Source organism: Eurytemora carolleeae, unplaced genomic scaffold (assembly GCF_000591075.1).
Source record: "Eurytemora carolleeae unplaced genomic scaffold, Eaff_2.0 scaffold380, whole genome shotgun sequence".
Taxonomy (NCBI): domain Eukaryota; kingdom Metazoa; phylum Arthropoda; class Copepoda; order Calanoida; family Temoridae; genus Eurytemora; species Eurytemora carolleeae.
Window position 1 is genome coordinate 89,346 of NW_019396454.1, and position 24,067 is coordinate 113,412.

General features: G+C 31.2%; 1 protein-coding gene across 1 annotated transcript; it reads right to left on the minus strand.

Annotated features, from left to right (window-relative positions):
• Nucleotides 1-2,593: 2,593 nt before the first annotated feature.
• Nucleotides 2,594-11,314, minus strand: LOC111703570 (uncharacterized; the record flags this gene model as incomplete). The annotated part of the gene is given in 3 exon segments (XM_023475552.1): nucleotides 2,594-2,628; nucleotides 2,796-2,964; nucleotides 10,555-11,314. Coding segments are annotated over 3 exon segments (618 nt in total), but the record flags the coding sequence as incomplete, so codon positions are not given.
• Nucleotides 11,315-24,067: the final 12,753 nt, after the last annotated feature.

Genomic DNA, 24,067 nt, shown 5'->3' on the forward strand with positions numbered 1-24,067 from the left:
AAGAAAAACATATATTTCCCCTCTTGTTATAACTTCCTTATTGTTGAAGTCTGGTGGGATATTTCCCGCATTTACAAAACTTTCTCCTGGTTTTTATAATTAGTATTGTCTACTTAAAGGGACCGTCTACGTAATTTTAAGTGGTCCTCGTTTAAAAATGTCAAACATCCGATTGACAATGGTACTCTTTAACCCTTTATCTCTATGAATCCGGATCTGGATAAAAGTATTGGATGTGAAACCGGATCCGGATACAAGTATTGGATGTGAAACCGGATCAGGAGATAAGTATTGGATGTGAAACGGACAAATAACTTTTTACTTTTTAATGGAGTGTCACTAGAAATTAGGTCAAAGGCACCTTTTATAACCTTAAGTTAATTATAGGTGCAATATTCTCATAAATGAATTACTCATTTCACTTAATAAGTAATTAAAAAACTTACAAGTAAAGCTAGTAAAGTGAATCAAATGCACTTTAATATTGCTTTAATGTCGTCTTCCTATTCTACGGTTGTCTGGTTATTAATTCATCATGTGTGTTGTAATTGAATAAAGGGATTCCTTGTTATATAATACTCCTTCGATAATACAAATGATAATAACAATATACAGATAACATAATTAAAATAAGTTTTAGCCATTTAGACTAAAAGGAATTGAGTCTTTGCCCCAATCTCGGATTTTGTATCCCAATATTTAGCTTTGCAAACCAATGTCGTAGACCTTAGATATTTCAAATTTTGAATTCAGTTAGTTCAAATAATCTGATTTTGAAATATCAAAAGTTTATACCATCAGGTTGAAAAGATATTGAGATTTTAAAATTTGAAATTGTCACAAAAACTTAATTCTTTTGTATACTTAAAATAGAAACATATTTTTGTTTTAGATTTGGAATATGTTTAAAACAAATTTGTAAATCAGTGTGTCTGAGAGGGTGCGCCAAGCACATTAAAAACTTTGTAGGTTTTTACATTTAAGGGGTTATTTCTTGATTTATCCAGAGAGGCGTACACAAGATTTCTTGATTTATCTATTAAGCTATGGATCAGTTTTAGTCAATTCACTTGAAGCTTAGATTTTTTTACTTTTAAGAGTTTCAACAAAAATCATCAGAGAAATTATAATTCTCTTATATTTTTCTTTTTAGATAAAAATAATACAAAGTTAAATAAATCAAAATTTTACAGAATACAGTTTTGAAATATTAAAAGCTCACAGTACTTGTGGGGGACCTTAAAAAAACCAAAAATAAACTTAAAAATGTATTAAGAACAAACTAAGCTATTATCTTTATCAATACTCTTTCAGCTTGCATTTTAAAAAGCTACAAAAAGAAACTGAATTATCGTCTGACCATTTTATCTTGCAAAAATTCAAATTAATTCTCGATATTTTCGAAAAAAAATATTTAGAAAAATTTACTTCCCAATCTCCATTAATCTTTTTTCCATGAAACAAAAATAGTTTGATGCTAAAAACAGAACTATGAAAAAGAAAGAAAAAAATCAAAAACCAATTTTTATTTAATTGTTTCTAAACAATTTTGTATAATTCTTTTATTTTCTCTGAAAGGTTCAGATATATTTTCAAAAGTTTACAAATAAATGTCCTATCATCATTTAGAATGGTGCTATAGCTCAAGATTGGAATTTTTGAAAAACAACAGAAATAAGAAAATAACTTTATTCAGAAAATACTGATTCTTCAAATATTCTTACATATGTTTTGTCGAAAAATCTTTGAGATATTCTAGTCCAAAATGATGTGAGATGCTAGCTGTATATAACAAAATGATGTGAGATGCTCTGTATAACAAAGTGATGTGAGATGCTCTGTATAACAAAATGATGTGAGATGCTCTGTATAACAAAATGATGTGAGATGCTCTGTATAACAAAATGATGTGATATTTTCTGTATAACAAAGTGATGTGAGATGCTCTGTATAACAAAGTGATGTGAGATGCTCTGTATAACAAAGTGATGTGAGATGATCTGTATAACAAAACGATGTGAGATCTCTATATAACAAAATGATGTGAGATGCTCTGTATAACAAAATGATGTAAGATGCTCTGTATAACAAAGTGATGTGAGATGATCTTTATAGAAGAATGATGTGAGATATCTGTATATCAAAATGATTTGAGATGCTCTGTATAACAAAATGATGTGAGATTATCTTTATAACAAAATGATGTGAGATCTCTATATAACAAAATGATGTGAGATGCTCTGTATAACAAAATGATGTGAGATCTCTGTATGACAAACTGATGTGAGATGCTCTGTATAACAAAATGATGTGAGATGCTCTGTATAACAAAATGATGTGAGATGCTCTGTATAACAAAATGATTTGAGATCTCTGTATAACAAATTGATGTGAGATGCTTTGTATAACAAAGTGATGTGAGATACTTTTTATAAAGTGCAGGAATGTCGTCGTACTCTGTAACGATTTTATGAACCCAAACCTTAAGATAACTTTTTCCTTCAACAAAAATAATTCTGTTCTAAAACAATTCTTGCTTGAATTAGTTGTAGAGGGGGGGGGGGGGTCAATCATAATAACATAATAATGTTACCTCTGGAGTTTCTCTAGAATTGTTTAAATGTCTGCCTCTTTTCCCTCTTCTTAAAGCTTGAAGTTCGGAGAGAAAATCTCCCAAAACTACATATTCATCTCCCCTTCTACGTTCTCCCTCCCCCCTCCTCCGACCTTCCAGAAGTATTTTCTTGAGACGAGTCCAATCAGAAGCAATTAGTCCCACATCTAAGTTTGTCTGCCTCTTTTCCCTCTTCTTAAAGCTTGAAGTTCGGAGAGAAAATCTCCCAAAACTACATATTCATCTCCTCTTCTACGTTCTCCCTCCCCCCTCCTCCGACCTTCCAGAAGTATTTTCTTGAGACGAGTCCAATCAGAAGCAATTAGTCCCACATCTAAGTTTGTGCAAACCTGAAAAGAAAACCTTTAAAGAAAAGCCAAAATGGCAAGATCGGCAACAGGCGCGAATTACTCTGAATTTCTTTTTAAACTCTTGTAATATGAAACTGAAATGACAAAAAGTCAATATCTATAAATCTATGTTTATGTGCGTAATAAAATAGTAGGATATTAAATTATGTATATTTATATTTTTTTTTTTAGCATTCTTGTATGCCTGGAGNTGCAAACACAGCGCAGTCTTCTGTGCGCAGATAGAAATTACATAGTATTATACATATTTGGACATCGGGGCTGTTGGTTTCGATTATAGATTACAGTTGGCCCCGGGCCCATAGTTCCTAGTTATATATGCATAGGTGGACGGATACAGGAGAGGATGGGATGAATGAATGAATGAATGACCAGGAAGAATCTGGGATGAAAGATGATGAGGATGATCGGGGTGTAATTTTCCTCCTGGAAATGCTGGATCAACATTTCAGATTTCTTCCGCGTTTCTGGAAAAAAACGCGCATTTTTCTTGGTATTTTAAACTGTCAAAACACAAACACATAAATATGATACAGGGTTACCCACAAAGGATGAAATTCCAGAGACGACTGTACGGAATCTATTGATTGAGTCTTGTATCTTACATTATAGGTTTCAAGTTACTGTTAACTTGTGTTTTTCTTTGTTAAATCATTATAAAAAGACATTAAGAGATTATATTTAAGGCAGAAAACCATATTTTAATAGTTCCAGGTCGTCTTTACTGTCTCATCCTGTGTGGGTAACCCTGTAATATCAATTGTTTTGAATAAAAATATGCAATTGTAAAATATTGTCAAAGTAAATTTTCTGAAAAATTGTTATTTCTTTGTCATTTTGTCGTTAAGAAAGTTTAAAAATAGATTCCAAAAAATGTAAACACATCATGCTTACTGCTCAATTATAGATTTGTTTATAAAAACACTGTCCATAAGCTAATGCAGTTTGAAGGACGTGCTGTGAACAAGATGGTAGATTTAGGGTTGGGCATGATTTTCCTGTTTATTAACATACTTTTTTTTACCTAAAATCCACTTCTAAAAGGTTTTAGATATTTTGTTGCATGCAGGGTTACCCTGCACAAAAAATGAGACTTAATAGACGACTGTACGTAATTTTTTTTAGTCCGTTTTCTTGCATTTGGGGATTCTTTGCAAGGAAAAACCCGGCTTATTTCTATGCTTAATCATTTAGCAAACCATCAAAATACTTGAATGCAGAAACTAAAATCAAATTTAAAATTGTAATACTTTTAGATTTTTTTTGTAGTTTCATCCTTTGTGGGTAACCCTGAGCTTTGTAAGGTTTATTGTTGCCTCTGAAATAAGATAAAAGTCAGAACGGGTATTCAAATTGTTTGTTTTTTTTGTTCAGGCTTTGACTCCAAATTTTGCACAATTTCGCAAGAGCAAACTCGAAGAGCTTAAATTTTTTGAATTATTCGCAGATTTTCATAGAGTCTCCAGAAATACAAAAGTGTTTGAATTTTGAAAAATAACGATGTCCAACTTTAGGTATATTTAAACCTCTCAAACAGCCCCAAAAGCTTGTGAGCTATCATCTATCCCGGATTCTGGGAACATTAAACTAACCAATGGATATCACGTATGCTAATCCTAGAGCGCTAAACCTATTAGTGAGAATGCGAGACTAGGATTGAATTTTATGCCTAATTCCTTATAAGCTATAGGCCCGACCCTGGCTTGAGTTTCAAGGCAGTAAGGACCATATAACTAAACTACTTTATGCTTAAATACCCCTTCAGGCCTGAACCACCACATTCCAGGCAAAAAAAGGACTTGGGCGTGTAGACTTTGTATGAAAAAAAATAAAGTTCACAACTTTTGTTTGAGAATTTAACATTATACAATTTTTTAAAAATTATTTTAAATTTATTTTGTGTACACGATTTCAGATTATGTCATTTTTATACTCTTACCGCGTTGATGTTAGGTAATAAAAGGTTTATTACCTATAATGCCAATCCTGTATTTTTTAACTCTTTGAACATCACGCATCATGTACATACAGTACATTGTGCAAGCCCTACCCTTTTTACGGTTGCCTTTAAAGCGCATAGCTTCCTAATGGTTGAAGCAGTGCCTTTAACTAACATACAATAGAAAAACAATGAGAACAAAGGAGGTGTAAAAGATGTTAATTGTTAAAAAAATGGTTTTAGCAATTCAAGGTGTCCAGAGGCCGAATTTAAAGAATTTGAGCCGCGGCTTAAATTTGAGAGGCGGCTCAAATATGGTTGTTCCATTTAAAAATGTATTAAATGTTTTAAGATTTAAGCCAGTATTCAATTGAAACAGATCTGGATGAATTTGAGACGCGGCTTAAATTAAATCAATTGAAATATGTTTATTTTCATGCTAATTCAGACGTCAGCACTTTTGTGTTTTGAATCTTGGGATTAATCATTGATCTCCACTTACCTTCGGATCAATTCAATCCCTCTTTGATATATCGCATGGTGATCATACCCTGCAGGAATAACTTTAATTATAGGATTAAGAATTGCTCCTCAAATTCAAAAGTACCCTACATTGGATATCGAGATCAAACATTAAGAATAAACAATCAACACTATAGTTTCGATCTCTTGATTTAGACTTTTTGCCTTTCAAGAGACTTCTAGAAATCAGAGAATTTAAATATTTCTAAATTTTTGAATTAAAAGTTCACGCCTTTAACACACTAGGCAAAAGCCCAGAAGGGTTTTCTAATTATTTCTTAATCATAATCTTTCTTAATTCAGTAGTTAGTGCCGAAAAATATTAAATATATAAAGTTTTGCCAGGAAAAAATCTTACAAAGTTTGAAACTTTTGTTCAAAACTTTTGTGTAAAGTGTCGTTAATCTTGAACATTTGATCACGATATCCAGTGTGGGAGCTTTTGAATTTCAGGATCAGTAAAATTATTCCTACATATTATGCCACCTCGTGATATCAAATTAAATTAATTTCCATAATATGGAGATCAATACTTGATCCTGCAAATTCACAACACAAAATATTTAAAACATTGTTGCAGGGTCCCCGGGGCCTAATTCCATAAAATTAAAGGCAAAAATTCCCCGAAAATCACAAAAACAATGAAGTAATAATGACCTCATCTGAGCGTAGGGAGAAAACAATAAAAAGCCTATTTCATGCAGTAACCGGAGAATCAGGCAGTAAATGTATAAATCAAGGTTTTCAAGGCTAAAAACTCAGAAAAAGTTTTCGTAAGATTATATTTAAAAAAAATGATGAAAAATATAATGTATGCATAAGGGGTGTTATACAACGTGTTTCCAAAAAAATCTGCATTTTGGCCCCAACCATTTGTTGATAAAGATACTAATAGGACAATAAAATTAGTCGTGACAAAAATTTTGGGTTATACAATATACACCCCAGGAAAAGAGAGTTTTTAGAGATAAAGGGAGGAAATTATAAAAAAAGTGGGACGGGGTTAAGAGAAGGCAGTAGTGCATGGAGAAGATAAAAAAAGAATAAAGAGAAGGTTGATATTACTGTAATCACTTTGTGACCTTGTAACACCTCTAGTTCTGAATGAATTTAAGCACAAGTATGAGAAAAGAAAATTTATCTTGGGACATAGAATATCAAACCAGTTTTATTCTTCTCTTTACCTCTACAACAAGATACGTTATAATATTGAAAACATATACAAGGTTTCAATATTAGAATATCAAANATCTATCTATCTATCTATCTATCTATCTATCTATCTATCTATCTATCTATCTATCTATCTATCTATCTATCTATCTATCTATCTATCTATCTATCTATCTATCTATCTATCTATCTATCTATCTATCTATCTATCTATCTATCTATCTATCTATCTATCTATCTATCTATCTATCTATCTATCTATCTATCTATCTATCTATCTATCTATCTATCTATCTATCTATCTATCTATCTATCTATCTATCTATCTATCTATCTATCTATCTATCTATCTATCTATCTATCTATCTATCTATCTATCTATCTATCTATCTATCTATCTATCTATCTATCTATCTATCTATCTATCTATCTATCTGGTGAAAAGAAAAAGCGGATAGAATATTTCTGCTTGAGGATATATTTAGCTCTTCGTCATCAATATGTGTATATATATATATCTATCTATCCCTATATCTATCCATCTATTTATCTATCTATCTATCTATCTATCTATCTATCTCTATGCAATAATGTTGTATCTCTCCTATGTATAAGATTAATTATAAACCAGGTTACACCGTTTATCATCAACATTCTTAATTCTCATGTTTGGTTAATATATTTTCTAGGCACTGTCTTTAAACAAGGGAATGTAAACGTATGTTCAAGTGACCTTCATGTGCAAAGATGAAAATGCCCGATTCACAACGGTACCCTTGACACCTTAATCTGATCTAAAAAGTGGAAGATGCCGTCGTTTTTCTAACTCGAAAATTGTTTATTTTTGTAAGTTTCTCCGCTGCTTCTTATAATCAAGAAATACGCAAGTCATTTTCGCTGAGAAACCACAAATGAAAATAAACAGTTTAAAGAAACAAAAACATGGATGTATCTAATTCATCTTGAAAAGGCACAATTTTTAAGGGCATTGTCATCTTTGCATTGAGGTTACTTTAAATTACGCTTACAGCCCCTTTAACAGAACAAGGACAGAATTTTAAGAAACAAATATATATGTTTTCAAATTATTTGCTTATAGAAAATATAAATATGAATTTGATATTAGATATTCTTAAACCAGTTCTGCGCGTCATTCCTAAATTTATGAATATTCTTGGTTTGGACATTTTACTTGTCAAGTTCAGATTCAAGGAATTTCATCTAAGTGCGCAGAGTTTATCTGGAGTCAAGTTTCAATTAACTATTTAGTCAAACTGTTCCTGGAAAGAACCTAGCAAATCTTTCCAAAGTTGATTTTTAATTTCGGATAGAACTGCAACAAATTCTAGATGTTTATAAAGTGTTTTTTTACAGTGTTTCTGTACAATTTTCAAATATGTACGGAATTATGTAAAATTTTCAAAAACATGTGCATTAGAAAGCGATCTTTCAGATTCTTCTGAATATTTATTTATTGATAAAATATTAAAATCTATTTAATTTTAATTATGCAGATATATTACAAAGAGTTAGAAAGGTAGGTGGGGGGGGGGGAGGCAGTATCTGCATAAAATTATACTGCAATGGCTTCAAAATAAAAAGAATAAAAATATAAAATGAAATTGATAATTATATAATATTTAGGTTAAGTTAAATTTCGTGCTGACTTGAAATTGTTTAATATTGAAACTGTATACAGAGGAGATATATCAGATATCAATTCATTTACTCAGATAGAACATCATTACAGGAATGTTAAAGATTTAAACATTAGAAACTTGGTGTTTATTACCGTTCAAAAATAGGAATGGTAAATCTTGAAATTTGAACTTTTTCGCTAATCAATGTAAACCACTAAACAATATGATCTTCCTAAATTACAAAAAATAAAAAAAACCTTATTTTACCACTCATACCATTTTCATAAATAAGTTTATGTCAGGCATTCAGTCTTTTTCACAAACTCTGATTTTCTTATCCCTAAATGTTTGCAACACATTGTCGTAGACCTTCGATATTTTGAACTATAAACTATGTTAGATCAAATAATCTAAGTTTAAAATATCAAAGGTCAGCATCAGGTTGCCAAAATATAGGAATTAAACAATTTGAGTTTGGGCTCAATTCCTTTCTTGAAATGAATTCTAAAGAATCAATGCAATGGTTTGTTAAAAATGTCTGGCCTAAGCTTAATAGAAAATGAAATTGAGTCCTAGTCATTTGTAAAGCAAATGTTTAACGCTAGTGAAAGTTTTAGAACGAATGAGTGTAGTTGAAATAATAACAACGAGTAAAAAGAAAGATGACTGATTTTAGTAATCAACGTTATCTATCTATCTTTCTATCTATCTATTCATCTATATTAATTTATCTATCTATCTATCTATCTACCTAAACAAGTGTTGAATTCTGTTAATTTCCTTCAATTCCTCTTTAAAAAAGGAAACTCAGACAAAAATTTTAAGGTATCGTTCACTGTGCAAGGTCGACTGTACACTGGGTAGTCTAGACTGTACAGTACGACGGAATGCATGTACGTAGAGTACATGTTGTACCGGCTCGATTCATGTGACTTTTTAAAGTGGGATGCATTGTGATGGTGAGGTGATGGTGAGGTGAGGTCATATAGAGTTTGAACGTTTAAAACAATTTACGGCTATAGTTATCAATTATTTAATTATAAAGTTAACACTAATTATAAGCTCAGTTAGCTAAATGAATACAGTTAGAGAGTATTATGTAAAAACTGTATCATAAACCTGGATCATATCACGGGAAAAATATCAAGCCGATAATTGATATTTAGATAAATAGATGTCTACGCATTTAATTTTGATAACCACAATTATGATTAGAGCTCCGACATGTACTTTTTATGTTGTTAAATAGTAAAAATACTTCCTGAAAGGGACTGTAAAGGAAAAATGAAAGGGGGTATAGGCTGAAACCTGAGAATCTCTTTTTTCATTTTTCCTTTACAATTCCTTTAAAGGGACTGTCAACTAGTTTTAAGTGATCTTCCAATTAATAAGTTACACGCCCGATTCCCCACGGTAGGGTTTACATAGTTTTCTAAGACACAATGATTAGTTGTAAATAACTGATTTCTTCGGTCTGTCATAAAAATCCGCAAGTTATTTTTACAGAAAAACCATTTCAGATAATTTTTAAAAAAAGTATACACTTTCAAAGAAGAAGCTTTTAAATTATATATTTACGTACATCTAAAGCAATTTAAGCAATTTAAATAATTTTAATGTTGAACAATAAGTCTGATCAATAATATGGAATATAACATCGTTTTTCAGACTTAAAAACTGTTATTCATCATAATTTCTTCATTGTTTCTGAAGCAAGAAATGAGCAAGTTACTTTTGCAGAGAAACCCCAAATAAAGGTGAACAGTTTTGAAAAACAAAAACATGGTTAACTTATTCATTTTGGTTCCGACATAGCTTTTAAGAATACCATTGTGAATCGGAAATGTCAGTCCCTTTAATAAAACATTTTAATGAGAATTCGTGTTAAAATACTAAAACATGTCTGCCAGTATACACTACACGTATACATACTGTTATTTTAAGCAGCTTATTTAATGCATGTATCACGAATATTGATTCTTTTAAACGATACAGCCATACAAAGTGTTATATACAGGGCTATTCATAAAGAATGAGACTTTGTCAGACTGAATTTGTCCAACACCGTTACAGCTGTAATCCTTTTTCTTTCTTTATCAAATCATGTTAAAGACTATTTTCAAGTAAAAAAACAGAATCATTAAAGGGGGTTGACTCGTCATTATGAACGAATATATGTGTATAGTTCTATAATGTACGGAACTGTACGTAAAAGCAATATATATAAAATATAGGTATATATATGGATATATCAGATACATATGGCGTGTAGGATATGAAAGACTGGGAGTGTACCTGTTCTAAATAAGAAAATGGCATCTGTGAGTCAAGATTCAGGAAAGATGGATTATTTTCTCTCTTCTCCTCAACCCTTGATCCAAACTTGGAGGCTGCAGAGGATGGATATCCAGAGATAATATCCTCCAGTTGACGGTCAGAACTAGGCCAAAGCTCGCTAGAGCTAAAATCCGAGGTCCCGAGGTCAGACGTGGCCAACTCTGCGGACGTGTCCTCAAGATTGATGTTTCGGAGGCTGAATCTTGGTTCCACAGCCTCTATATTGACCGGCATATTATCCAGGGCCGAGTGGGTCGAGGCCGCAAAGCTTGATTTGTATGCAGAGTTGAGGTCAGAGGAGAGGATAGAGTCCAGGTTTGCATTTTGTTTGGTTTCCTCAATGATTTCTCGAGCAAACGAAGATTTAAACATTGTTAGGATTTCAGAGCTCAAAATAAAAATTAATTACTCTCTCTCTGCAAAACGCAGGTTTTCACATAAAATCGTTCACATTAAAATCCTGTTTCACACTGTCTTTAAATCTCACATGTTGATGGAGGAACACACTGAGCTCCTATGGTTCCGTTATGTCACAAATTGTGAAGAGTTCATTTAAACCTGGTTTGTGTGGCTCAGGGTGCAAGTTTCTACTCAGCTCCGGGTACCTAGTTCTACACTGCTCCGATGTTTCGAAGCAACTGTACCACGCCACACTCTCCCATCATAGATACAGGGGCGCATTCAGTTACATGTTTGCATTGATACAGGGGGATACAGGGTTAAAAAGGTCTAGAGATAAAATGATAGAGAGATACAAAGATACAGAGATACAGAGATACAGAGATACAGAGATACAGAGATACAGAGGTACAGAGATACAGAGATACAGAGATACAGAGATGCTGAGATACAGATACACAGAGATACAGAGATACAGAGACAAAGAGATACAGATATACAGAGATACAGAGATAAAGAGATACAGAGATACAGAGATACAGAGATATAGAGATACAGATATACAGAGATACAGAGATACAGTGATACAGAGATACAGTGATACAGAGATTCAGACATTCAGAGATACAGGGATACAAATATACAAGATACAGACTACATATATACAATATATAATACAGAGATACGGGATACAGGGATACAAAGATACAGAAATACAGCAATAAAGATTTATAAGGATAAAGATAAGCAGGGATCCAAAAATACAGGGATAAAAAGATCCTGGGATCCTGGGATACAAAGATACAGGTAAACAAAGATACAGAAATACAGTGATAAAATAATCCATGTCACGTGGATTTAACGGTTCTGTCAATATTTCAGAAAGCTGTGACTTTCAATCACGATTTGACCCCTTATACATAACTTTATAGCCTTTTTTCTAAAATATTTTTTTGTTGGCATATACATTTTGAATGAAAAAGTATAAAATAAACAAATCTGTAAGTTTAAAGATTGTTGAAATATAGACGAAAGCACGTTTGATTTCAAATAAAAGAAACAGGATGTTTCTCACTCTGGTTAGTGATGTGTATAATGTATATGGATACAGGAATACAGGGACAAAGGGACGCAAGGATACAGGAATACATGGAAACATGGATACAGAAATTACGTTACAGGTATACATGGATAAAGATTTAAAAAGAATCAATGTACTCTTAATAATATGAAAACAAAGGTAAAATAATATAGAGTATTTTATTAGCTTTAAGTGCAAATATGCTATCAGATTTCTCAACAAGTGATACAGTCAAATTCTCATCAAATACAAAATAAAAAAGCAATAAAGCATAAAAACGACCTTTTCTTACAATTTTCTAAATATATAAGTTTGTACGTACATATATTGGATAAAAGAGAAATGCATATCATGGATAAACAAAATATCATTAAATTAAACTATGTAAGAAAATAGTAACCCGGTTCAAAACTAAGAATTTATGCATCTATTGTCCGTTGTGATAATTTTTTTTATTTCAATCCTTTTCTATTTATGATATATTTTATTATAAAAATCATTAATTTAAAACATACATCATTGTTAAATTATGAAAACTATTGGTTAAAATTAACTAGACTGTCGCTAAACTGTTTTTTTTTAAAGATTGTTTGTTTAGAGACAAAATTTAATGATAAAGCAAATAGACACTTATTAAATCATAGATTTAGTGAGATGGGTCTGTTTACACTGCACAGCTGTTGTGTCTTATACTCATTGTACTTTTTAAAGTTATAACTTGATTCTAAAAGTTGTCTTCCTATTTCAGAGTTTTCTAGTTATCACTGTATTTTATTTACAAAAAATAAAAAATAAAAACTGTTTCTTAAATTTGGCCTCGCGTCGTCAGTTGTTTTCAGTGTATTTTCCTTAATCTAAACAATCATATCATGTATTTGTTGATATGCTTCGATACGACCTTGCAGTTCATGCCCCCTTGTTTAATACGGTTAGATAATTGTATAATTAATTCAATTGTTGAAATATATTAATAACAATATCAGGATTAGTTTTACGGTACGATGAATAATTAAACGGAGATTTAAACTTTTGAATCTTAAATCTCTTCAGCCTTTAGCCGATCCCTCTCAACGGTTCAACCTTTAGACACCAACAAATCTTTAAATCATTTTAAATTATTTTCGTTGATTTCCCTTAATCTTGATACACATTGAATACAGATTTAAATCGCTTAAGCTAATCCCCTTCTCAAACAAAAATTTCGAACTAAAAACTATAATAAAATATTAAGATTTCAAAATATATAATGCAAGCTCATTAATATTTTTTGAAATTAAAAGCTGAATAAAAGCTATAATACTTTTTGATCTACGATTTGTTCATCTATGGTTAGAATAGTCATTTTAATGAGAGCATTTCTGTATTGTTTGAATCTAAATATCATGAAATGTTTGAATACTTCAAATAACTTTAATTTCATGTTTGATAGAATATACAACAAGGGTGTCCCAAAAAAACAAGGGAATTAAGTGACGACATCTACATTTTTGTTCCATCATTTTAAGACCCAATCCTGCAGTTAAAGTTAATAGATTCGGGAATTCCAAAAGGAACTGAGTTTTTGCCACAAAATCAAATTTTTCAATCCATATAACTATGCAACCTGACGGCGTAAACCTTTGATATTTCAAACTTAGATTATTCAATAAAACAGGATTCATAGTTTTAAATATCAAAGGTCTTCAACATTGGACTGCAAAAATAAAGGAGTTAGAAAATTTGAGTTTGTGACAAAGACTCAATTCCTTTGGTCTACCTTTGTTTTTCTTCTGTATAAATTAGTCAAGTTAACCATTTAACAAATAAAAATTAAATTGCTCAAATATATTATTTAATTCTAAAGAAGGAAGGAAGAAAGGTCACATTTACAAAGAAAATTTTTTTTTTTTTTCATTGGGACATCATTTACTAAAAAGCATACTTAAAGGAACAGACCGGCTATGTAAGGTAGTTGAACTGAGTATGCAGTGCTGTGGACAAATTCTTTATAATTCATTTGAGACATGTAAAACGTTTCCACGATGTAAACGGAAATATAGTTTTTTCAATAGCTAATTAGCTATTTAGTTTACCCCAAAATTATCCAAATAAGTGAACGGTCCCTTAAATGAAAACATAAAAAGCGTGCTGAAAGCTAAGTAGTTATAAGGCTTTAGAAGAAAATCAATCAGTCTAGAAAACAGTGAAAAGATTAAAATATATAAGTTGTACGGATTCTCACATCTTTTTAACACCCACAAAAATCATTTTTCAAGATATAGAAAACGACTACATTTTCCTCATTGATGCTTAAATCAAGGTTAATTAATTAATATATAAAGACAAAAAGTTGTATAAATTATCAAGACTGGGGTGACTTTAAAGTGTTGCACCGCCTAGGCTTTATATTTTTTATGTTAAAAAGAAGTAATTTGCGAAATAATGATAGATTTAGGCGTCACTGCTTTAGATTACTTCATGTTACGAATTCGACATTCTCCTTATCAAGAAATATATAGACCAGGAACCGCCATATCTGATGCGTCAAATCTGTGTACTGCAGTGGGAGGAAATCAAAACAAAGAATTCAGGGGCAACGCAACATTTTTGAGGGAAAAGGGCCCAAGGGGTGGAATAAGAATATATTGCTATTGTATTTTCCATAATGACCAGAAAGCCAAAAGTAATAAGAATTCGCTCTAACTTGAAATATTAACTTGTTTTAATTGTTGGACTGTAATATCACATCAGAGCTGTAGTGTAGTCCTTTCCCTTCAACTTCTGTGGGTGGCGCTGGGGTTGTATACATTCCTCCCACAGTGTACAGTACATAATTTGCGTATATCTAAGTTGGGCGTTCCTGTATATAGTTCCTTGCTCCTTATTATTGAGGATCACGTGACCACTTTGAACTACGGCCACAGTCCCATTAAAAAATGTGCATTATAATCTAATGAATTGTAATTAAAGACAAAAATGTAATGTAAGCATACTAAATGTGTACGCATTGCGTACACACCGTGGGAACCAGTTTACGAAAATGCCTGCGCAAACCGGAAATGTGTTTATTCATAAACATTTCTTGAAGCGAGAAATCGTGAGAAGAAAAAATAACATGAGAACCTCTTGTTCTGGAAGTATATAAAGGAGCTTTGAAAATATACACTATTTTTATAAGTATATTTATTTATAACAGAAGCAGAATTACATATCTAATCAGAATATATGTGAGGGGATTAGTAGTTTTTTAATGCTCGTCTCCGTAACTACTGGTTTTTAATGTTCTCGTCTCCGGAACTACTGGTTTTTAATGTTCTCGTCTCCGGAACTACTGGTTTAATGGTCTCGTCTCCGGAACTACTGGTTTAATGTTCTAGTCTCCGGAACTACTGGTTTAATGTTCTCGTCTCCGGAACTACTGGTTTTATGTTCTAGTCTCCGGAACTACTGGTTTAATGTTCTAGTCTCCGGAACTATAACTGGTTTAATGTTCTAGTCTCCGGAACTACTGGTTTTTAATGTTCTAGTCTCCGGAACTGCTGGAATGTTCTCGTCTCCTGATCTACTGGTTTAATGTTCTAGTCTCTGGAACTACTGGTTTAATGTTCTAGTCTCCAGAACTACTGGTTTTTAATGTTCTCGTCTCCGGAACTACTGGTTTAATGGTCTCGTCTCCGGAACTACTGGTTTAATGTTCTCGTCTCCGGAACTACTGGTTTAATGTTCTCGTCTCCGGAACTACTGGAATGTTCTCGTCTCCTGATCTACTGGTTTAATGTTCTAGTCTCCGGAACTACAGGTTTTTAATGTTCTCGTCTCCATAACTACTGGTTTGTGGATTTATCTTATCTTGTTTGTGGATTTCTTCCTAGGTAAAAAATACTATATGGCTTCGCTACAATGTTCTTCATGTATTTAATCACATCATTTTTTCTAAAGAGATATTGATAAAAAATCATATTTAGAATTTTTTTTTCAAGAAACCGGACATACAGGGTGACCCACGAAACATAACAAATGGAGAATAGTCTTGAATGTCTTCTTCCATACACCGCGTTTTATATATCAAAGACTTGGAAGAAGACATTTTTAACCATAATTAACGTTTAGTTTGATACCCTGTACTTGCTTTTATTCTTGGTTGAAAATTAAGTTTTAAGGAGTTTTGAGGTTGCAAAGTCGTGCCAATATTTCTGCATTGAATGACTTTTTGACAGTTGTAAATATTAGAACAGAGAGTTAGATGCTGAAGAAATGATTTTTGATAAACCACAAAAAAAACTTTTTAAATGCAAAAAATACTTGTTTACACTGTTTATTGGGACACCATGTATATTTATTTTCATTTTCAAACGAAAAAATAAATTTTAAAAAGTTGTCATCTAAACCCTCCCTTAACATTGTTTAATGTTCAATTTGACGAATATAGCTTATTGTTTTACATAACAGGGTTAAGTTCTATCAACGTAAATAAACAGTTAAATCTGTAAACAATAAAATAAGGAAGGATTACCAAAATTATGAATAAAATGAAATAAAAATATCCAGAAACAAAAGTAATTATATTAACTGAAAGACATACTTTACATTATGCATTCGATTAACTGAAAGACATACTTTACATTATGCATTCAATTGTAAACCTAAAATGTCCGAGGTCGTCTTAGTTTAAGATATAATGTGGAATGTATATAATGAGAGACGGAATTTGAGATGACTGAATGGGATGAGAGAAAGGATATGGGATGAGTTGATGGGATAAGAGAAAGTATATGGAAAGAGTGAATGGGATGAGAGAAAGAGAATGGGATGAAAGAAATGATATGGGATGAGAAAAAGGATATGGGATGAGTGTATGGGATGAGAGAAAAGATATGGAATGAGTGGATGTGATGGGAGAAAGGATATGGGATGAGTGGATGAGAGAAATGATATAGGATGAGTGGATGGGAGAAATGATATGGGATGAGTGGATGGGAGAAAGGATATGGGATGAGTGGTTGGGATAAGATAAAGGATATGTTATGAGTTGATGGGAGAAAGGATATGGGATGAGTGGATGGGATAAAAGAAAGGATATGGGATGAGTGAATGGGATAAGAAAAATGATATGGGATAAGTGGATGGGAGAAAGGATATGGGATGAGTGNAAGTTTGAATGCAATACATTTCAAACACGGACACCAACATACAGACATAATACACATTTTAGACACGGACACCAACATAAAGACATAATACACATTTTAGACACGGACACCAAGAAATAGAAAAAAATTCACACTTTAGACACGGACACCAACAAACAGACATATACACATTTTTAACAAAAAACGGAATGGAAGGAAGATGGAACAATTGGGAAAAGAACAAATGAGGAATGAACGATCCAGCTGCAGGCGCCTGTTAAGGAACCTGTAGCGAACGATTTAAACAATAAGGAATATACCCAGCCCTTGATGTCCATACAGAAAGTACAATAACTATAAATTGGGGACAGCCCCAAGACTTTGGGACTGTTCCAAAAGCTCGGGACTGTCCCAGAAGCTTGAGTGCATGTTGGAGTGCCTATACCAATCCTGGTCCCTCATCAACATCTCCAGTTACGTTTTCTAGTTTAAAGGGAGCTCCTGTTGGTTCCTTGAACAGCATACTCTTCTGGAACAAGAATCAAGCACATTTATTATTTCAAGATATTCCCCAGATTTATCAAATCTGGGGAATTTGGAAGTGGTAAACAATTATATTTTGCTCGTTTTCTGTGAAATTTGTATGATTGATCATGAATTAATTCTAATTATAATTTAATCTTTTAATTTCTGTATCACAGAAAAATCATTTGGATGGACAATATTAATTATTCTATTTAGGGAAAACTCTGTTGATACTGACTGAGAAAATGAGGTTCTTGTCAGATACAGGTCAGAAGGTTGTTTTCATATCCTGCCTGCTCCACAGTGAATACAACTTAGAACTTCCTCCAATATAATTAGGAACTATTTATTATAATTAATAAATACTTCTCATCTTTAAGAACCTCTTATGTCACTATGTCAAAAAAAATTGTTAACATTTTTCATTGCACATAAAAACCAAGATTTTAAAAAATCTGTTCTGTATGGCGGAGGCTCGTTCACTGCATAGCAGAGGCACGGTCTGCATACTGGAGGCTTAGCCTGCATATTGTAGGCTTGGTCTGCCTAGAAAATCTGGGAGATTTTAAAAAATCTGTTCTGTATGGTGGAGGCTCGTTCACTGCATAGCAAAGTCTGCATACTGGAGGCTTAGTCTGCATATTGTAGGCTTGGTCTGCCTAGAAAATCTGGGAGGCTCGTGTGTCTGCATAGCGGAGGCTCATGGCGTCCGGGGGTTCCCTCCCTCCTCCAGCCCTTTCACGACAGCACGAACTCATCAACATTAGATGAACAAAAACAGAAATATATACAAAACATAAGAATTTTGTATATTTTTTTGAAGTTATCCGAAATCTCTGTTTACTTACTCTGTTTCTTAGATCAAAGTAGAGTTATTGGCCACTTTTTCATTAAAGCGTCTATAAAGTTTAATAGTTTATTGATTGTAATCTGTTCTGATAAAAAGTTGATTTCAATAGAAGATTATCCGGGCGTTTTCTTTCAGTTTCTATACAATATACAGCGTGTTCAATAAAATATGATTCAGTTAAAATATAAAAGAAATGTTTTAATTTTTAAAATGAAGTCTGTTCTATATATATACACATGTACAGAATATAGACATGAAAAAGCTGGAAAACATTAATAAGGGAGTTTGATTTTTACAATTTCACTAAGGCTCACTCCGCCGGAATGGAAATTCAAGCAAGGTTTAAAAAAGCAATTTTGTTTGGAAATCAAAATTTCTTGATCAAACCTGATTTGAGAAACTTTAAAAAGTAAAAAAAAAATCTAACAAAATTTAACAACATTTAACAATGCAAGCGAGAAAAAAAAAATTAACAATGCTAATGAGAAAAAAAAACTCTTGAAATAGGTATGTATATATATGTTTCAAAAGATCCGTATGGAAACACTAAATTCACAAACGTTGAAATTATTAAAAATCCGTTAAAAATTAAATATATGTTACAGACAAAAAACAGATTTTGAGACAAAAGTTTGGCAAAGTCAACACTAAATCCTAGAACAAGTAATTTTCAAAATATTGAAACGAAAACAAATGAACAGTATTCAGTTTATTCAAAATTATAACTTTTCATATTTCCTTCATTTCAAAAGATACAAACTTGTAAGAACATTTTAAAAGCTTAGCATTTGTACAAACCTACTTTTTACAACTTTTATTTTTGCGTAACTTTTAATATCAAATACGATGTTTGAAATTAATGTCGTTACTTAATTATGCTAAGTGTGGGGGGGGGGAATTCTACCTTTATAACGTATCTCGTGCTTTTCCAAATATTTGAATTTAGATTATTTAGAAAAAATCAACCTTTGAAGTTTATGATTTCAAAATAAAACTTATTTTCTCATTTTGAGAAACCCTGCTCCTAGGATCGGAGGCCTTAGAAGAATTTCATTTCTATATTTATGTAAATAAGAATATTTTATCACTCACATTTTCAACATATTGAAAATATTTTTTAACCAAAGTTATTTTTAATATATTTTCATAATATTATTCTTATTTTAATATTTTATTTATAATGGATTTCTATTGTGTTATATATATATATGTATACTAGCTGAACAGCCCGGCGTTGCCCGTAGAAAAAAAAAATTGAAAAAAATTTGAAAAAAAATTTATTTTTGATTTTTTTTAGCCTATAACACCCTCCGGCCACCCATCAGTGTTCACAAAAAGATTCAATTACAGCTAGGTTTTTCGCATTTAAACCTCTCATAATTCTCAAGATAAATATTGATTACTGTTTGTTTAAATATTTTTGCAGATTTAGTTTCTTTAAGGTCAATTTCAATTTCATTTAGGAAACATTTCGGAAGGAAGAGGGAAAGTTATCTTTAAAATATCCATGCATAAATGTCAGAACACAAAGTTTGTATGTATCATCAAGATTAAGAACTTTCAGTTTTGAAAATAATGGATTTGAATGTGCCTTGAAAGTACTAAGGTTAGATACTCTGAATGCACTTCAGTGTACTGTAAAGGTCGTCTTCATATCAATGGACTCTCAAAATCTTCAAATTCACCGATTGTATAAAGCGGAGAAAATCCTTCCCCCCTCTCACCAGGAACGTTGTCACTTCATTTTCCGCCAATAATTAGTTACGTCATTTGAGGATTTTGTTACTTGTTTAACTTTGTGACCTTGTAGTTCCTTTAGTTTGGATTTATCCAGTTACATATTGGATGTTCAAATAGCGTTGCTCTTCAAATAAGAGGAGTTATGATTAAAAACTTTTATCTTTTTTATCATTTTCAGTTAAACCCTAAATAAGCCAAACATCGAAAGAATTTATCAAATGTTGTCTTGACAATTTTTCAATGGGTTTTATATACTGTTTTACGTTAATCTCAGTATTTGCGAAACTAAATAAATAGCCATGAATATGCGGGAATAGTTTTAAAGAGCTCCATATGATCATTTAATTAAAAAGCTAAATATCTGCAACATTGCATTATCAGAAAGTGAAGAATACGACATTTGATGAATTCTTTCGATGTATGGCTTATTTAGATTTAGAGTTTAACTGTAACGTAATTGTTAAAATGCTTCGTCAGATACAGTAAAAATAATATATTGTCTCAAAAATTACAAAATGTACACAGTATACAATTTTCATATATTCCTTTAACTGAACTAATTGTCTAAACATGCAACTGTTGGTTGAGCTGAATATTCAGAAAATGCATTCCTATAGTTCAATGACCATACACTTGCAGGTCTACATAGATTAGTAATGCAAAACAATCAAAGATTATAAAAAGATTGCAATAAGAAAGATTATTTCTGTGATGCACATATTTTTCAAAATTGAAAAACATTTCAAAATTTTGTTATTTAAAAACTTTTTATTCCTTTTTATGTCGCAGTTGTCTTGTTAAAATATATGTTTTTAATATGACTGATGAAGGTACCAGCACCATACATCTACCAATAGCAAACACATACAGGTACACCAATATATGCTAAACCCTAAATGTATTTAATTTAATTAATTATTTAATTAAAAACTATAATAAGAAAACTTTTTTATTTACTCTTTAAAGATTTTTTGAGTAATATAGTTTAAAATGTTCAGAAAAAAAGTCTTGCAATTTCGAATATTGAGACAAAGTGAAAATACTAATTGTAAATAAGATTACTAAATTAAAAATATTTGCATATATATTTCTTTAAACGAAAGCAAAATCTACAATCTAAGATGTTGGAAAAATAAAAAAATAAATTCCCACCTTCAGCTAAGCTAACATCAGCTGAGCTAACATCAGCTGAGCTAACATCAGCTGAGCTAACATCAGCTGAGCTTACATCAGCTGAGCTAACATCAGCTGAGCTAACATCAGCTGAGCTAACATCAGCTGAAATCCTTTCCGTGTCATTTTCCTAGATAAAGTCATTTGGAAAATTCTACAAATAATAATATGTCTTCTTCATGGGGGAAATGTTTACAAAAGATGCACAAAAAATGGTTCAGTTTTAGAATTCAAATATAAAGGGTATCTAAAAAATTTAAAAGGGTAGGTTTGAAAAATTCTCTGAGCAGAAAAAAAACAGGATTCTTTTAATAATGCATAAAATGTACAAACTCTCATTTTTTAATTCCCGTGTCTTCGCACATCTTCCCTACATCTTTATTCTGTCAGATCAATTATGTAAGTTTGAAATATCAAAGGTTGACACCAGGTTGCAAAGAAGAAGGGATTATAAAATTTGAGTTTGTGGTACAAACTCCTTTGTTTGTCAAATTTCACCAAAATTATCATCAAATTCCAGTTCTGAAGAATCGAATTGAAGAAAAACATATTTTGGAAATTAATTTTTTCAATATCATTTCTAATGAAGATTAAATAGCAACAGGTAGTGCATCTTGTGAAACATTAAATGTTTAAGAAAAAAAGATTATCTTTGCATTTTCGTAAACAGTCCCTTTAATATGTTTAATGATGAAGAACAATGCCCCCGGATTTCATGTTTTGTATATTAAAACATCCGTCTGTTGTGTGTGAATTTAAAAAAAAATCCTTGAAATAAATTCTTGAATGTTGATCCAATCATGAAATTGAAAACATTATTTAAATTAATAAAATATTATGGCTCACCTAATTCCCCCCAAAAAATGTGTATTTCTAGCAGATTAAATTTGTACAAGACGGGAAGCAAAACCTTAAATAGAAATAAGATTTTTAAGTTTGAAGTTTTAATATTAAACATAGAAATAAAAAATCGTTGATCCTTTATATAGTTCGTAACTTCGTAAACGTAATTTTAAAATGATTTCGTTGTTCATGAGTTCATTCCCCAAATGTTTTAACCGTTTCATTATCAAAAAATTTGTTTTAACACTCGTCAATGAATTTTGATTGTAAAAAAGATTTAAATGTCTCGAATATATATTCCTTGTGCAATATTGACATCTGAGAGAAAAAGTGGAAATAAAATAATGGTTTGGACTTATTTCATTTCGCTTGTTACAGGTTAGATAAATTAATAGAACGGTTTATCAAGTAGCCGTTTTAAACTAATAACTGGATTTTTTCTGTTCGTTAATATAAAGTTGCCGTTCGTTAACGATCTCGATTTATAAGCGGCGTTTATCGTTATAAATATATCGAATATTCCATCTGGTGATGTGTTTTGTGGTATAAATTTCAAAAATAAAGAATCAATATTTAGAAACAACAATAGGCATTTTTATCTTTTTCATGAATTTCATGCCATTCAAACCATAACAGTTAACGAACTTTGCCATTATTTTTAAAAAGAATCTGTTAACTTCTCAACCCTGTATACTGTATTTAACCCTGTATACTGTATTTAACCCTGTATACTGTATTTAACCCTGTATACTGTATTTAACCCTGTATACTGTATTTAACTCTGTATACTGTATTTAATCCTGTGAACTGTATTTTTTTAAGAATTTTAATTTATGTGATTTCCCAGTATTTCCCCGATTTACCCTTTTTATGAACAAAAAATGGCCCAAAAAATATCGGCTTAATTTTGAAGGTCAATTAAAACCATGACAAGCATAAATTATGTGATAATATTTTATTAAAATTGAATTATATCTGTTATACTGTACTTTGTCGAGTTGGAAATATATATTTTTATAACCCTGCCAAACCAATATGATGGGGAACACAATGCCTGTTTAACTTTTTCATATTTTTCATAGTTTTTCTTTTATAATTTAAACTTTAAAAACTTATCTTTAGGAACAATAAATTTTTAGCCAACTATTCATTCGAGAACATGTTTTATGAAATAAAAATTGAAAGCTTATTTGAATCTCAGGTTTTGAAAAATGATGAAAATTTTTAATTGTTCTTGAAATTCTAGTGTTTGGGGAAGATGAATTAAATAATTTTCCTTTTCATGGTTTTAAAATATAAATGAAATTTTGGGATCGAATTGAAAATAAATAGTTTTCAATAAATTTCTGAAAAAAGCTTTTACATAAAAATCGTTTTGTGAATTTTGTGCCAAAAACAATTTGCAATTAATATTTGTAAGCCTACATTAACTTGAACTCTGCAATAAAAAATATGGATATTTTATTGAGATTATTTTTCATAATTCCACAAAACTAATCATTTACTTTTATCAAAATTTTATATATTTTTTCGTTTTTGCAACAACATTTTTCTCAACAATTCAAAACTAATTCTTTAAAGTTGATTGCTTTGTTAACAACTTATCAAATTAGAAATGTTTAAATTGACAAACTTTTAAAAGTAATAAATGTCGACAACTATTGCAAGGAAATATTGTCATCTTTGACGAACTTTTCCTGGGGTTATACGAGTTGCCAAAAAAAAATTTGATATTATATTTTTCAAACATAA